The 16,382-nt window shown below is 38.3% G+C and overlaps 2 protein-coding genes and 2 long non-coding RNA genes across 5 annotated transcripts; 2 read left to right on the forward strand and 2 right to left on the reverse strand.

Annotated features, from left to right (window-relative positions):
• The first annotated feature begins 4,033 nt into the window (after nucleotides 1-4,033).
• LOC122008901 lies at nucleotides 4,034-5,930 on the forward strand. Of its 2 annotated transcripts, none has more exons than XR_006119421.1 (2): nucleotides 4,034-4,484; nucleotides 5,456-5,930. It is a non-coding gene; the product is annotated as an uncharacterized LOC122008901 (long non-coding RNA). The 2 variants fall into 2 exon arrangements; XR_006119422.1 differs by having other exon boundaries at nucleotides 4,842-5,868.
• Nucleotides 5,925-9,791, reverse strand: LOC122008896 (cyclin-dependent kinase B1-1). Its single transcript, XM_042564801.1, has 8 exons — nucleotides 9,475-9,791; nucleotides 9,225-9,369; nucleotides 9,082-9,143; nucleotides 8,896-9,007; nucleotides 8,651-8,744; nucleotides 6,944-7,013; nucleotides 6,467-6,605; nucleotides 5,925-6,199 (listed from the first exon to the last, which is right to left on the reverse strand). The coding sequence occupies exons 1-8, from the start codon at nucleotides 9,669-9,671 to the stop codon at nucleotides 6,107-6,109; spliced, it is 912 nt and encodes a 303-aa protein (XP_042420735.1). The 5' UTR covers nucleotides 9,672-9,791; the 3' UTR covers nucleotides 5,925-6,106.
• A 652-nt stretch (nucleotides 9,792-10,443) lies between these two features.
• LOC122008900 lies at nucleotides 10,444-14,538 on the forward strand. Its single transcript, XR_006119420.1, has 5 exons — nucleotides 10,444-10,687; nucleotides 12,240-12,360; nucleotides 13,598-13,627; nucleotides 14,292-14,383; nucleotides 14,474-14,538. It is a non-coding gene; the product is annotated as an uncharacterized LOC122008900 (long non-coding RNA).
• LOC122008897 (NAC domain-containing protein 68-like) lies at nucleotides 14,062-15,467 on the reverse strand. The gene is made up of 3 exons (XM_042564802.1): nucleotides 15,153-15,467; nucleotides 14,783-15,063; nucleotides 14,062-14,703 (listed from the first exon to the last, which is right to left on the reverse strand). Exons 1-3 carry the CDS (start codon nucleotides 15,328-15,330, stop codon nucleotides 14,323-14,325), a joined length of 840 nt encoding a protein of 279 aa, XP_042420736.1. The 5' UTR covers nucleotides 15,331-15,467; the 3' UTR covers nucleotides 14,062-14,322.
• Nucleotides 15,468-16,382: the final 915 nt, after the last annotated feature.

Here is a 16,382-nt window from a genome sequence, read left to right on the forward strand (position 1 = left end):
CGGCGCACATCTCTCTCCGCACGCACGCAGCAGGAAGCAAGAGAGGAGACCGACGGAGGCCGCTACCAAACCCGGAAAAGAGGGGGCAGCAGTCCCATCGCAGAGGCCTCCTCGCGCCCGGCGCGGTGGAGGACGTAGAGGCAGACAACCATCGCCGCCGCTGCTCGGATAAGATCAAGTAGTTGCCTCTCCTAAAACCCTAGCAGGGTCCTTTTATAGCGAGGAGAGCGACGGATGGACGGTCCTGATTCCATAAACAAACCCACAAATCAACAACCAACGGACGAGATGAAACCTGGCTCCCGCCTTCCCCGTCGGCCAGCCACAAGGCTCCTCTCAGATTTCCCGGCGCCGACGAGCAGTTTCCTCTCAGAGAACACTCTGTTTGCGCCTTGTTCGATGGCTCAAAACTGTTTGAGCTTTGTTTTTCTTCTCTTCTTCTTGCTATGGATCATTCTCATCGAGATTTCACCGCACATATCAAAGACAAGACGAAGATCGAAGATACGATCAGCCGCCAAACAAGTTCGCACTGAAATCTTAAAATTGTACAGTAGAATTCATAGCTAGATCATGAGCAGCATGCATCTACTGATGCCTCTGTTCTTGGTGCCTTTGTTTGGCCTTTTAGGAGGTCAACGACTGATAACTCACGTAGAAAGTTTAAATAATTGGAATATTGATAAGGATACATCAACTAATCATGCAGGATCAGGAATTCAGGATGGTTTAGTTTAGATTGTGTTTTAACACTCACTTCCCTCATATTCTCTAGATCGCCAATATAGAGGAATTTGTATGGCACTATTGTCTAGTTCAAACACCTCGACAAGTCAAAAGATGATTTTTGTGATATTTTCCTATGTATAAAACAAACACACCAACTCATTGATTAGTTCTAACTCAAAGTATATGTTCACTAGAACACTCAAGTTGGACCCCATAATTTTACAACTCGTTTAGATTGAGTGTAATTAATGGTACCGTTGTGACTCATGTTATTAGATTTATCTAACCTATATATCAGGTACGATAGAAACGTGTGACATGACCACATATGTTTAATAAAATAATTAAGTACTTCAAGGTCTTGTAAAGTGATGATCTTGATGTTGATGAAGCTCATGGCCCTTAACTTAGTTGGAGAGCAGGGAGAAAAGAAAGGGTATGTATCCCTTAATAGGTAACCTGGATTTTCGAGGGGATGAGTTTTAAAAATTTAAAACATTAGTGTAAGTAGATTTTCACACTACAAAGTTTAGATTTCAAATTTAAGGAGCTAAAAACGAATTTAAATTTAAAATTTTCAACCTTAGCCTTTGGTTCTAGTTGAAACAATGATCTATCGATTCCCAAATCTTATTTATGATTCAAAGTTAAAAAATTATTTATCTTTGTAAGGTTACAAACATAATCCCACATTGTAAAACACATGAGAAAGATCATGGGTTTATAGGAAAAAGATATCTCCATTGACATGAGGTCTTTTGGGTAGAGCCCAAGAGCAAAATCATGAGGGTTTAGTCCAAAGTGGACAATATCATGAGATATTTTAGGTAGAGCCCAATATCATGCAAATGGACTTCTATTCCTATTTAAATAATCATCTTAAATAATAATCTAATAAATAAAATTTATATTTTACAATTTTCTTTCAAATAATGAAACATGAAAGAAAAAAGGAACAACTTATCTCTTTTATTTTTATTGTGGTTGGACAAAGGGAAAAATAATGCTTGTTGGAAAAAAATAGGAAGAAATCGTTACTTTTGAGAAAACAAAGAGAAGATAAGGAGGAAGAAACAAAAATAAAAAAGAGAGCTAGCTTTACTTTTTTCGTTAGCAACCTTAACTAGTTTTGATGAGCTCGACAACGATACAAAGAGAGCAAGACAAAAATCCAAAATAAAGCTATTCTTATTATGCCAACAAAAGAAAATACGAGAAAAGGAAGAAAATGCGAAGGTTAAGGGTTGTTCTTGTTACTGGAAGAGGGTAGCAGATGATGCTACATTTGTTACTTGCTCAAGAAGAAAAAGAAAAAGAAAGGAAAGTTCTGGTAATTGAGAATAGGGGAGGAAAAAACTATAGGTTTATTATTATTGAAGAAGAGAAGAAGAAAAAAGAAATGTGAGAAAAGATGAAGAGAAAAATAAAAGAGAGGGCTAAGCAAAGTATGGCGAGATTCCATCATGCGTAGAGAGAAAAGGGAGGAAAAAAAAATGAAAGCGAATGTTTCTTCACAAACACTCTAATTTATTTTAAACCGATTAAACTTATTAATCCTTAAATTTGATTTAGCTATAACTTAACCAAATCAACTCCAAATCAAGTTTGATTTAAACCAACATGATCTTTATCTCCACACCTACTCGTTGGATTTAGTTCGAATCTAATCTAATTTAAATTTAGTGTCTCACTTTTGTGTTTTACGATTTAGTTTATTATTCTATTTTTTATTTTTAAAATTTAATAGTTAACCATTCAAGTATACTTTCTTATAAAAATGATATCAAAATGGATAACTTGGGTCAAGACCTTTTCAAATATATAATCAATTTCATTTTTCCGATGACAAAGGGAGTGGTCTCACCCCCTATCCCAATGTGGCTACGCCACTACTCTTAATTATAGTCCATCTACTTACAACTACTAATTAAGGGTAGATTCTTCATTAAGGGTGGTCCCATAAATGGTGTGCACTAACATTGCTAGCTTTAAACCACACCAAGCAACTTCCTAGTTTTTACAATAATTATCGACTAAAATATTTAAATTTTAGAGTAGTCCCCTCTATTACATCATATATAATATAGTGTGCTATATCACTTTTTCCTAAAGCAACATTAATTGTAATGATTAGAGTAACATGATAATTAAAAAATTTATAATATTTTAGTGGTATTAAATTTTTTGAGTATTTAAAAATGAAGGTAAATTTCATGAAATTATATTTGATAGATTGTGATGGACTGCGATATTAAAATGGTTACATTATTTTGTACTAGCTAGTGATAAAAGAAAATTTGATTTAATTGGTCTAATTGACCTAGTTTATTTGACCGGTATGTATTGACTTGACTATTCTAACCTATGTGCTTAGTCTAACCAAATTGGTTAGCGTGATGAGATATAGTCCACCTTGAATATATGACTCAATTAACTTTTCTAGTTTGTCTGACTTGACCAACTTACCCACCTAACTAGTTAAGTAGTTCAATTAAGCAATTTGACCTAACAAGCAAATAGAGTTCAATTGACCTATCTAACCCAATCATTTGATGTATATAATTAGTCAGTCCACTCTACTCGACTCGACCGATACAATTTACACAATTAATCTACTTCTCATCATGACTCAATTGGCTTGCTCAATCCATGAGCTTAACCAACTAAGATCTATCTAATTGCCTTAATTAATCTATCTAATTTGCTCATATTTCACAAAACTAACTCAATTAGTTTGATCAACTCAACAACATTTATCTACATGTTAAAAAAATTGCCATTATTTATCACTGCATGGCTATTATAATCAATATCACAATCACATTATTGATAAGCTTTATTATTAATTATTATTAATTAATAATTGAAAAAAAAAGATTATCACCTATCACACTCACATTTATTGACAAGCTGAACTAACACTACTAATTACTAACAGATTTAACAATAATCACTGATCTTTCTCACAACAAATTAAATTAACCATGAATATTTCACCACTAAGGATAGTAACCCTAGTGCATGTTGTGCTGTGGGGCATGGAGATGACCATGGTGCATGGGGTGAGAGTTCACCTCCATGCCATATCCATGGACACACACAGTATGAGCACTAATGTTCTTGAGTGAAAAAAAGACAGTCAATAGTGGCAGCAAAGGCCAAGCTCTGACCATGTACCAGTGACTGCCTCTGCCTCTGCTCTCATAGTAGAGACTTTGGACACACCCACACATACATCCACCATTTCTATAGATCTCATCTCCAAGATAACTCAGAGAGAACTAATGATGCATCCCTCACATGTGTGTGTTCTCATATTTGCCACCTCTCTCTTTCTCTTTGGTTGCTTTCATTTCTTTATTTATTTTATCCTCTCACTTTCTCTCTACAGTTCTCAGATGATCATGGCCTCTGCCTATATCTCCCGTGGGCTTCCACCTTTCCACTCACAGACCTATCTCCTCTCTTTTACTTCTCCTGAAGCCACCAGGTTCAGCATCATGCTGCATGACTCCCTTCTTTGTGATCTTTGAAAAAGTAGGGCAGCATGCTGATTCTTTGATATGGCTTGAGGAAGTAGGAAGGAGGAATTAGGGTTTGGACTTGGCAACTGTTTCTTCAGCACATCCCAAGGGAAGTGAAGAATCCTGCTAGGGTTCTCATTCTACTGTTTGAAGAACACTTTCTCTAGATTCTCTCTCTCTCTCTTTTTCTCTCCACAACAAAGTACTACTATATATCCTTTAGATCAAGAGGTATGTTTCTAGCATCACTGATACTTGTAGATCTACGCAACAAATACTGTGATCTTCAGATATCTTCTGTTTTTTTTCCTTTGTTTTCAAGCTCTTCATCAATACCTAATGGTTATTACTGATTCTTTTTCGAGTATGTCACATATATAATGGATCTCTAATCTATAAATAAGTACTTTCCTACATAATTTAATCTTTACCTTACTGTTGAGCTATATCTAAGAACTATTCCCTCAATCATTCGCTTTCATATTTGTTTCAGCTTCTCATAGAAAATTCAGTGACCTTATTATCCAACTAGATATCTGCTACCTACATATGATTGATTATTGTTCTCTCTTTTTTTTTTTCTTCCAGAAAATCACTTATTGTTTGAGCACAAGATCTTTGAAGTTGGACATGCAAGGAAAATTTCCGTTTCTTTGCCACTTAATACCCTAAAACGAGTTCTAGTCCTACAAAATGCAATAGTGCAAGTCTTCTCTTAAAGTCTTGCTTTGATCATTATATTTAATTATCTAAGTACAAGTTGCTTATTTCAACTAATGGACTTAATTAGTGTTACAAAATTCATGGAAAAAAAGAGAAATTAAGAGAAAAGATTGAAGAAAAGTGTTTGAAAGAGCTTCCTTCAGTCCACTCACCGGATGACTGTGGGTTTGAATCAGCTGCCGACTCATTCATTCAAACACAATGGTAGACCTTGAGCTACTATGTGAACGAGTGAATGATGCGGGAGACTATTCTCTCCCAACCATTCCATGCTTGGACTGAAGGGAGCTCCTTCTTCCCTAGCTTTCAAATTCTAAATTTCCCCCACACGTCTTGTGACTGTACATCTACAAGGACCAACAAACTCACCGGGGTTCTCAATTGCTCGGGACTTGAGCAAGAACACGGAGGTCTTTGTTTGCCTCATGCAGTTGCTTTCTAGAAATATGTAACCAATGAATACAACTCCACGTACGTAGGTGGACATGGGAGGCCACTCGTCTTTGGCTCTGCGTCAGAGTGCATTGATGGAGAAAGGTGGCGGTGGGGGAAGGCTGATTCACATAATATCACATCGCATCAGTCTTTAAAGTATGAGGCCTGTTGTTTACTGCACTCGTGCAGTGTTTCAAAGGCATGGAAAAATGGATAAAAGTGGTGGATCTGATGAAAAGGTTTTCAGAACGCTCCTCTCGTGCATCGACAGTGGAAGAAGTACAGCCGATGCGCAGGCGAAGGAAGTAGCCAAGTAGGAGGGCTGTTGCTTGGGAGTCGAGCAACGAGACGAGCGCCTCGAAAGGTGGAGAAACATGCCGCATTGGGGTTGCCGCTGCTGCCAGCCTTCATGTATGTGTTTTACACCGTCATCAAACCACAATTTTTTTTTTATTATTTTCCTTTAAAAAAAGTTCCATTGTATATTTATTACTTAAAGAACGCAATTCGAGGTGGAAATCATAAACGCAGATGAAACTCGCAAGCAATAACACGTTTCAGATATCCAAAAACAATAAATAGAGGCAACGCAGGATACGAGCAAAGCAAAAACATTGTTCTAACACTTGTAATTTGAGTTGAGTAGGTCAGATTCCTCAAAGATAAATTGCGTCACTTGGTGGAGGGGAAAGGCACTAAAATTGTGACTTGTCCAGCGTATCGAAGTAATGATGATCCATTGCTGCTTTAGCTGATATTCTGTTCGCTGGGTCATATTGAAGCATCTTCTGCAAGTTTAGATGCATAAACAAGGGCCTCAGTGACAAAACAAATCGCATCTCCACTCAAATTAGCTGGAAACAAAACTAAAAAAAAGCCTAAAGTTTTCCATCTAAAAATAAACAATAAGTATACTGTGTTTTGTTTCTGATGGTTTGGAGTATTAAACAAGAGCAAATACGAAATCGTAAAAGTTATCCATGAGAGTAAAAGCTTACTACAGTATAATCGATCTAACTTCATGATGAGAATTGAAAGAAAAACTTATGATTTACCGACAAGAGGTCGATTCCATTAGGATCCAGGGACGGAACAGCACGTGCCAAATTTTGAGGTTTCCACTGTGGATATTCATGCCAGTCTCGCAAGGAAGAAACTCCAGGCCATTGCTCTTCATTTGGGGTCCCTAACAACCTTGCGATCAACGAACCGACAAAATCAAAGATGTGATAAAAAAAAAAAATCAAGCTATTTGTATATGTCAATGAGATATTTTCCTGTCTCAGAGTTTGCAAAATCTCTATCTTGTGGAAAAAATTGTGAAATGTGATTCAGTGTATAGTTTGGCTGATTTCAGATAAAATCTTGTAGTTTTCATATCATTGTATAGTTTGGTTATACAATAGGCACATGTTTTTTTTATCTTTCTTGAGGTACACGGTGCATTAAAAGGTTCGACATGTAGGAAAGTTGGCGTTTTGCACATCAAACACAATAGGCTCAAGAAGGATGCCTCAAGTCGGAAAACTAACCTGAATATGTGAAGCAATTGCTGTAGTTCTGAATCACCAGGAAAAAGTGCTTGTCTTCGGGCCAGTTCAGCTATTGGGTAAAAGAACAGATTAAAACACTGAGATAGGAGAATGAATTAATAAAAAAAAATAGTGGAACAGAATCCCGAGTGAAATATTTGAAAGCACACAGTTGAGATTTACACTCTTCAATGAAAAGGATGTAATAGAAATTAGTGAAAATACAACGAGTTTGAATAGGATACGTTTGAGCTATTGGATTTCTATTACGTGTGCTCTTTATCTTTAGATTCCTATCAATTTTTTACCAAATCTTGAAGAAAATTGATCAGGTATCTCAGAAAGCTTTGTGGAAGTTGATGTAAGTTGTTCTAGGAGTGCTAAATCATCTTCCATCTTGGAAAGAAGATGCCGAAAGACATTTCCTAATTTGGCATATCAAGTTCCAGAAGCTATGATGCCTTTTGTGTTTGAATAACATTTTCTATCACAATCTATTTAAGACCAGATGAAAAGTACTGTGGATGTTAAGAGTGTGCTGGTAAGTGCTGAGGCGAGAGGAAGATGGTTGAAGAAGGTGCAAGGGAAGATTGATGAAGAGAGGTAGAAAGAAAGGAAGGCTGTTGAGGTGAGTAAAGAGTATTAGTAAAAAAACACAGAAACAAAAAGAATAGTAGCTGTGAACAAACAAGGTAATCATGGAAGTCATCATTCTATTTTTCCTAATGTCTCATGGAATGTAGATGTGATGTGGGTTCGACAGCGTAATTTTCTAGAAGCCATAATTTTTTACTCGGGATTCAGAATCAAATTCTATCGAGGGCTACGCATGCAAAGTTCAAAGATCTACGTTTGTTAGGGAACTCATAACAGCTAAGCTTCGGGCCCAAAACTCATTATTTAGGCCCTCAATCGAGGCTCCGAACATATTTTTACTATTTTTGATAAATTTTCAATTTTATGGTATTTCAGATATTTTTGGTATTTCTAATATATATAGGTTAGGATTTGTATATGTTAGCATATTGTTTTGTTAATTAGAATTTCTGTTAAGAAATTTTCTTTTCTAGTAAGATTTCTTTTCTTTATGTAAAAGATAAGAATTGAGGTCCATATATGAGGATTTCTTTCCCTTTTTCGAGTCTTAGGATATGAGGTCTATATAAGTGTCATGTTTCATGTTTTGAAGAAAGTTTTTTATTAATGCTATTTTTGGCTAAGCCGTTATTTTCCTACTTCTTGATATTCTTCTTTGAATTAACATGTTTAAAAGATTGCTTCTGGTATTCGTGATCGAATCAATGGATTCGATAGTCAATTTCGGTATTTGTGTGCAACTAAACGAAATTGATAGTTATCTGTTGTATCAAGATATCATTTAGAAAATGTTCTACCAAAAATAAGATCATATGAAGAAACTATTAGTCAATGAGTGACATTAGATTGTTAGCTGATATCTCAAAAAATGATACATCTGCATAAAACATGTAATGCATTTTCAATGTTGCTAAACCATAAAACTGTACTACATTCAAAATACCAAAGACTAATCCATAATGATTTAGATGCCCAGCACATATAAAAACCTAAATCAGTTTCTGCATCAAGCAATAGAAGATGCATTGAAATCGTATCACAATTTCACTAAGAATTAATCACGTAAAAGAAATTTTACATTAATCAAATAACAAATGGTAGTAAACATACCAAATATGCATCCAACAGACCACATATCCACTCCAGTTGAGTAATGAGTTGTTCCCAGCAAGACTTCAGGAGCTCTATACCAAAGTGTCACGATCTACAAACATAGAACAATAACAGTCCGCATGAACTCCAATAAGAAAAGGTAGCCAGAAAATTGTTTAAAGTAAAACGTTAGCATGATTAATACAAATCGACAGTAAATTCTAAGTTCATTACTCTAAATAGAAATTTAAGCTCATAAGAACCTCATGAGTGTAACTCTTCAGAGGGATAGTGAAGGCTCTTCCCAACCCAAGATCCGCAATCTTTAATATGCCTTTCTCTTTGTCAACAAGGAGATTTTGAGGTTTCAGATCTCTGTTTTGAAGTCCAGTCATGCGTAAGAGAAAATTACTTTGAAACGATACCAGATGAAAAAGGAAGAATAGAACCTGTGAAGAACACCATGACTATGGCAATGAGCGACTCCTTTACACAATTGAAACATAAACCTCTGCAGACAAAAAGAGAGTCCGTCAAAGGAGAGTAAAATGAATGAAAATCAAGGAAAAGGAAGAGCAGAACTCGTAGGTACCTGGACAACCGTGGAGGGTATAGGCCTAGGGTTGGGCCCTTTGCGATGAGAATCGATGAACTTCTTGAGATCGATATCTAAATATTCAAACACTAGATAAAGCAGCGGCTTTCCATTTTTCTGCACTTGCTCTACATTCAGTAGCCTGTCCAACAATTTAACACTAAATACTAGAGAAAAACGCACGCATATTTTACTTCACTTAACGATTTCCAGAAAAGAGTAGGGGGAAAGGAGGACAGAGCGATACTGGACGATGTAGATCGAGTGGGAGAGCAACTGGAGGAGGGAGATCTCGCGGAGGGCAGTGGGAGGGATGCCCTCCTCGTCCATCTCGAGGCGCGTCTTCTTCAGCGCGACGAGCTTCCCCGTCTTCTTGTCCCGCGCCTTGTACACCTTCCCGTACGTCCCCTCGCCGACCTTCTCCAGCTTCTCGTACTTCTCCATCGCCCCCGGCGCCTTCTCCTCCTCCGCCTCGAAGAACCGAAACCTAATTGCAGATCGCCACAAATGTCAAGGAGAGGGAAGAGATGGTTTTGAAATGATCGGTTGAGGCATATTTGGGCTGGGCGATGGTGGGCCTTTTCATAAAAACCGACCGACAGGCGCTCGAACGGTCAAATGATTTGAAATTTGAAATGGAAACGATCTAGAGACCACGACTCCACGTGTTTTTTCATTAAGAACGCAAACAAATAAATTATAATAGTGACTGATTAGTTTCATTAAGAAGGTAAATTATAGACTTTAAATAAAAATGGAAAAATGATATCATCAAGAAAAAAACTTAAAAACAAGTTCAAGGTCTATTCTTGAATTTTTACTTAAATTTTTTTTAGTATATCATTGCTCATAAAAATGATTTCGTAAATCCTTTGATCAATTTAATTAAATACAAATGCTATATAGAAAATAAGATAAAGTGTGTTGACAGCCTCTTGGATAATGAATCCAAGTGCCTCAGACGAGAACAAATCCTCTGGTCCGTAAATTACAGATCAAAAAATGGTCTATTACATAAGAATCCTTGATTTGAATGGATTCTATCTTTAAATAAATGGGGTCCATTCAAATCAAGGGTCCACATCAATAGATCATCCCCTGATCCATAATTTATGGATCAGAGGATCCCTACTAGCCTCAGACTTGATCAATTAAATTATACTGATTTATATTTAAATCGATAATAAAATAATTTTTTATAAAATAATTTGTGCACAATGAAATATAATTAACAACGGCCTGATTCCCACCAATCCGCCATCGCGATTCTTCCGTCCATTCTCATCCGGAAAAATCCGCTCTCTTCCCAACCATCATCGCTCCGGTGCTTCGTCCGGTGGATCTCTTCGAGTGTCGGCGAAGAAGACGAGTCGTCGGCTGACTTTGTCTGATCTCTTCCAGCGCTTGGCAACAGACGTAGTCGCTGAGAAGCATATATTTTCTACCTCTTGTTCTGCCAGGTACTGCTCTTCCCTGTTCCATCTCAATTCGTTCTTGGGTGCTTACGAGGGAGACTAGCGCAATTTTCATGAGTGAATAAATGGGTTCCTGTTGGGTTGTTGTTTGGAAGGGAACTCCTCGAGTTCCATGGCTTCCTCAATTTGTCCTGTTCGTTCAAGGATCGCTTTGCAGTTTTGTGCGAATGAACTGTTTGATGATATGCTTCAAAGAGATCTGCCTTCTTTTTTACGAAGTGACATGTTACGAAAACTTCTGTTTGCGCACAATGAAGTGGATGAGTTTGGACTAGGTGCTAAAATATGTGCTGATGCGGTACGATGAACTTGATTTTAGTTGAACGGGAGGCCTTAGGATTGATCATCTCCATATGAAGCTAGATTTCATATTTATTACATGCTTTGTATCATTGTATGTGTTTCCGTGGTTAATTGGTTAGTAATTCTGTGGAGATTTGCAAGTTCCATGGCCTGCCCTTCTTATACAGTGCTGTTTTGCCCTCGAACGTGGCATGGATCATGCATGTTCCTTGTTTCAGAGGCAACTGTCCCGTTATGGGACAGTGGCTGATTCTTAGTTAAATGGAACAATTGAGACATGGCCTGTGAATTTAGATAGTACATGGATAGTGCACGTATTTGTCTCTCTGAAAGCATGTTTGAGAGACGCTTGTCCTCTTATGTGAGGCTTGACCTGTTTTTAAAAGGCTGCAAAATCGTCCATGTATATGTAAGAGATCACTGAGAATTTCTGTCAGCACTCTTGGATATGAGACACCGCCCTCTTGCCACATGAAAGCAGGGTTAAGGCAGAAAAGACTGGTATGGAAGTAAATGTTTTGAAGAGAGATCTGCAGGCAAAAGTCTTGAAGAAAGGACTGACTGAAGGAAGAAAACAGACTAACAAAAGCTGAAAGAGATGCAATTACAGATCTGGAGGTCGTTTCAGCAAAGCTGCATCTGGCTTAATTCATGGAATATTAAGTCTTCCACTAAAGTTCAGTAGTGAAAGAAATACCCTGTTTTACCTAAGACTCTCTTGCTTAGTAATACCCTATTTATGATCACCCTAGTTCCGTTGCTCAGATTCGAGAGGCTATAAGTTATTAAAAATTTAACAGAGAATCTGGGATGTGATCCTGGAACAGAGATACATGTAGGTGGATAATGCATAGCTTTTATTTTGTATGAAAACCCTGGTGATTAGCAGAGTTCCACAGTATACTGCCTAATTGATTGATGAACATATCAAACTTCTTCCAAATGATAAGTACAATTTGACAAACATGAAAGAAGTTTTCTTCTAGAGCTCCGGGTTGAAGAGACGATTGCTTTACAGCAGTCAGGGCACTTATCTATTTGTCGGGATAATTCATTAAAATACCCCTAATGTTTCAACCGTGTCCCAATTATATCCCTAAAGGATTCCAGGGGTTGAATGCGGCCTTTATCTTTTTAAATGTGTGTCAAATATATCCTTCCTGTTAACTTCGTCATTTGTAATTAACGAAATGAGCATGTACTTCTCACATGAGTCCTCAATCTCCACACGTAGGTTATCTATATGAGCCATAATTGCCAAATCCCTTCTTCCTGATTTCCCTGCAAGTCATCGACTTTCCTCCGGTTGTGGGCTGCGACGGCGCCGGGAGCTGCAGCGACGTCAAGCAACCATTGTAAGTGAACTATTTATTTTTATGTCGATTCCTAGGATAGGAGTGAACAAGTTGTAAAATTTACTGAACTTTTTAATTATGAAAATGGAAAATTCTCTTGGTGTTGACTGCCATGTAGTTGGTATTTTTATGGAACCACATAAATCTGTTTGTGCTCATCTTTCTCTTCTGTTCGGTGTGAATCTTGAATTTTCTGTGCTCATCTGCGAGATTGAGAGCTATTTTTGTGTTCAATTTTACAAGTTAGAAAATTTTTGTCAAACAACGAATAATTTGATTATCGAATTTGAAGGAATTGAATTCATATTGAACAAGGGAAATACATTTCTGCATTGAGTTGTGATGGCTAGATGAAGTAAATGCTTTTTGGAATTCACCCGAGACTATGGTATTTTTGTCCTTTTTCAGTATTTAGTTATATATTTGTTGTTTAATTACTTGGTAGATGACACTCATAAAACTTATTTTTGTGTATTTGTTTTTTATTTATATTGGAGAACCTGGTTTTTTAGTTTGGAAACTATATTATAATGGAACAACAAAGGGGACAACGAAGCACATGCTCATTCTGTTAATTATAAACGACGGAGTTAAAGGAAAGGATATATTTGAGACACATTTAAAATGATAAGGGGCGCATTCAACCCCTTAAATTCTTTAGGTATATAATTGGAACAAGATTGAAATATTAAGGATATTTTAATGAATTACCCCTTTATTTGTCTATTGATGGGAAAAGGTTGCGGAATCCTTCATAAAGAATTCCTACATGCGATGGCAAATATCTTCTTGGGAGAAGCATCTCTCATTTCTAAAAGAAACATATGTCAAATATCTCATATTACATTTTTCTGTAAATGTCTACTAAAGATAAAGTGATCCATTGGCCAAAATAACTCAGATGTCTACATTCAGTTCTTCGGCTGCCTTTTTTTTTTCTTGTTGAACCAGTAAAAAATCAAGCTTATCCAGGTCTCTTGTATGTTTACATTGTGTTGGATTGGCCTCCTGTTCCAAGGTTAATCAATTGATTTGCTGTTAAGATTATATAAACAATAGAAATGAGTAGGAGTTAAAATGTAGGCCTTTGAGAAAAGAACACGTACAAGATCCAGTAGTATTAGTAATTAGTGGTTATCCAATTTTTTTCTATTATTTTAGCATTCATTCTAAGAATGTATGTAGCTGCTATGAATTTAATTTTCATTTCTGTGAGACTTCTTTTGCCACAATGCAGGGATGCATGAATAAGTAGCTTTGATGACAGGTCAGTGTGATTTCTATCAACTGTGACAAACAAATGTACTGATTTTCTTTTCTTTTATCAGAAAATGATTAAAACCAAGCTACTCTGAGTTCTTCATATGCTTGCTACTGTTTGTGTAATTTCTAAGGCGTTTTGATTTACACAAGAAGACATATACAATTTAAGTTGTTAGCGTCCTGCAATATCTGATCTTTTGGCTTGTTGTGTATCTGTTTTTTTTTTTCTTTTAATTACTACGGCAGCTTTATCATTGTGATATTTTTTTTTCTTATTTTGTCCATGTTTTTATGTAGCTAAGGAATTAGGAAGGCCAATTGTGCCTTTTGAAGTAAAATTATGGATGATTTTCGAATAAATATATGTTCATTTTGATGCTTGAATCTATTTACATTTCAAAAGTAGCACTAGTTTTTATATTTCTCACTCTAAAAAAATTTGTCTAGCAAAATTTAGATGTTGTTATACATTCCTATTAGAGAAAGACAAGTTTCTTACATAAAATATGGAGCAAATGCAGCCCTCCTTTCAGAAAAACACCCATCTTTCTCCACAATACATGAACTCAAATAGACAAATCCTAAGGTCTCTTCATGATCTCTGCTCTACCATCCTAGACACTACCTTGTAAGTCTATGCACATCTTATGAGTTTTTGTTTGATTCAGAATGGTAGCTGAAGGGACAACAAGTTGCGAGTTATGATCTTGGTTGGCTGCGTCCATAATGGGGCACTGGTAATCCGAAACTCATGCAAGAGGTCTGCAAGTCTTCCAGTTTCAAGTCCCTAAACCATTCACTGTCTTCTTTCTGGCATCTGTGAACCATCTGAAGTCCATCTTCATTGCAGGTGCTCAGTGCTTGTTGTGGTCCAGTAGCAGCTTGGGTCGTGCCGAAAAGATCACTGATATTTGGCAACACACTGTCATTTTCGACGTCGGATTCTGCTGTTCTGAAGCTGTCCGACACTGTGTCATACGCCAAATCCATGGTCTCTACAAATGACGACTTCTCCTCGAGCTGCATCTTCTCCCAGGTATTCTTCTTGTTGTACAACCGGCAAAGAACCCAATCATCTAACTGCATCCACGCACTCTACTAGTTTTAGTATACACATTAACTAGATTGCTAACTACATATAATTTGGTGATTTGCGTACCCTTAAACTTCCTTTGTTGTGGCCTCGTTTGGCATCGGCCAACCTGTACTCGTGCATGATCCAGTCAGTCTTTACTCCTTGCGGTGCCTTCCCAGAGTAAAAGACCAAAGCTTTCTTGATCCCAGCCGTCGCGCTGCTGCCCTTGGGCGAGATCGGCTTGTCGGCCCCCGTCGCCTTCCAGTAGCCTGTCCCTGCAGACCTGTTCGGCCTTGAGCCGTTCGGGTACTTCCGTTCGCGAGGGGTGAAGAAGTACCATTCCTTCTTGCCGAACAACGCCTTTGCTGCGCAATCCCACGAAATTAGACGGTAAAACCATGAAGTGCTTGCTCTATCATTTTATGTTGCATTGGCTTTTGTTTTTTTATTATACCTGGAAGTTCCCAGGGGTCGAACTTGTAGAGGTCGATCTCTGCGATGATAGGAACCGGCTGGCACTGGCCGGCGGCCTTCCGGCAGAGATAGTGCACGACGAGCTCCTCGTCGGTGGGGTGGAACCGGAACCCCGGCGGCAAGTTGAGCTCGGCCTCAGCGTCTCGCGTCCTCGACATCTTTGCTCTCGGACAACTCCACCAATGGAAGCCGAGATTCTGGAGTAAGTTCGCCCTCACTGCTCGCTTCCTCGCTCCTGTTTAGATATCCCGTCGGTCGCCCACGAAGATTTCTTGGGCATGCAATGCGTCGCCTTATAGTCTCACGTTGTCCGGGATTACGTGGGGCCAGACCCTGCGATCCAGGAAACTTCGCGTGCCGTCCTCAGTCAAAGGCGGCTGGGATTACTTCACAAACCATGGGCAAAGTGATGGAGGCCAGGCGCCGCCCTCCATCACTGTAATTCAATGCAGTCTGAGGTAAGAAAATACAAAACTGGTTCTCAGCAATTTTTTTTTTTTTTTTTTGAATTATTTTGTACCTTTCTCTACTTACTATCTCATAACTTCTTCCGTTGTTTGGAAAAAGTTGTCCCCCACTCTGTCGTTCGTCAGATGCTCCGCATGAGGCATGTCTAGATAGACATATTTAGAATCGTATATCGGGACTTATCTAACGATGGGACGTGGAAGATCAGGTCCATTGAACGTGGAGAAAAATCAGAAAATGGTGGATAAATAACTAAATACGGGCGGCGAAAAGTAGATGGCTCGACTAGACGGAATGTTGCCGTTCCGTTTCCTTTCCGAAACATTCCGTTACATTTTGAAAAGTCATCGTTTCCTGTCCCGCCGGTGCATTGCATCCGGACACTGTCTTTGTCACGGGCTCGTTGATTCTCGCTGCGGGTCTCTTTCTTGGTCAGCAAGGAACTCCTCCCCAGCGGCCGAGCGATTCGGCGGGTCCGGAGGCAGCTGGTGTGTTTTGTCTTGCGTTGAAAAGATAGAGAAGTCGTGGGAATCAGGGTGCGATCAAAGCGGAGCGCCGCGGTGGCATAGAAAAAAAAACAAGCACGGGGGGTCGAGACGGTTCGCTTGACTCGTTCTTCGGTATGGCGCATGCCCAATTGTGGCTCTCCCAGAAGGCTAAGTTACTAGGTAATGTCACATCGGCTGAGGTGGAAGGGCAATCTGCGTGAGTCAGTGGTTATCTAGTTTTAGAATATTATGCG

The sequence above is a fragment of the Zingiber officinale genome, chromosome 8A (genome assembly GCF_018446385.1).
Source record: "Zingiber officinale cultivar Zhangliang chromosome 8A, Zo_v1.1, whole genome shotgun sequence".
Taxonomy (NCBI): domain Eukaryota; kingdom Viridiplantae; phylum Streptophyta; class Magnoliopsida; order Zingiberales; family Zingiberaceae; genus Zingiber; species Zingiber officinale.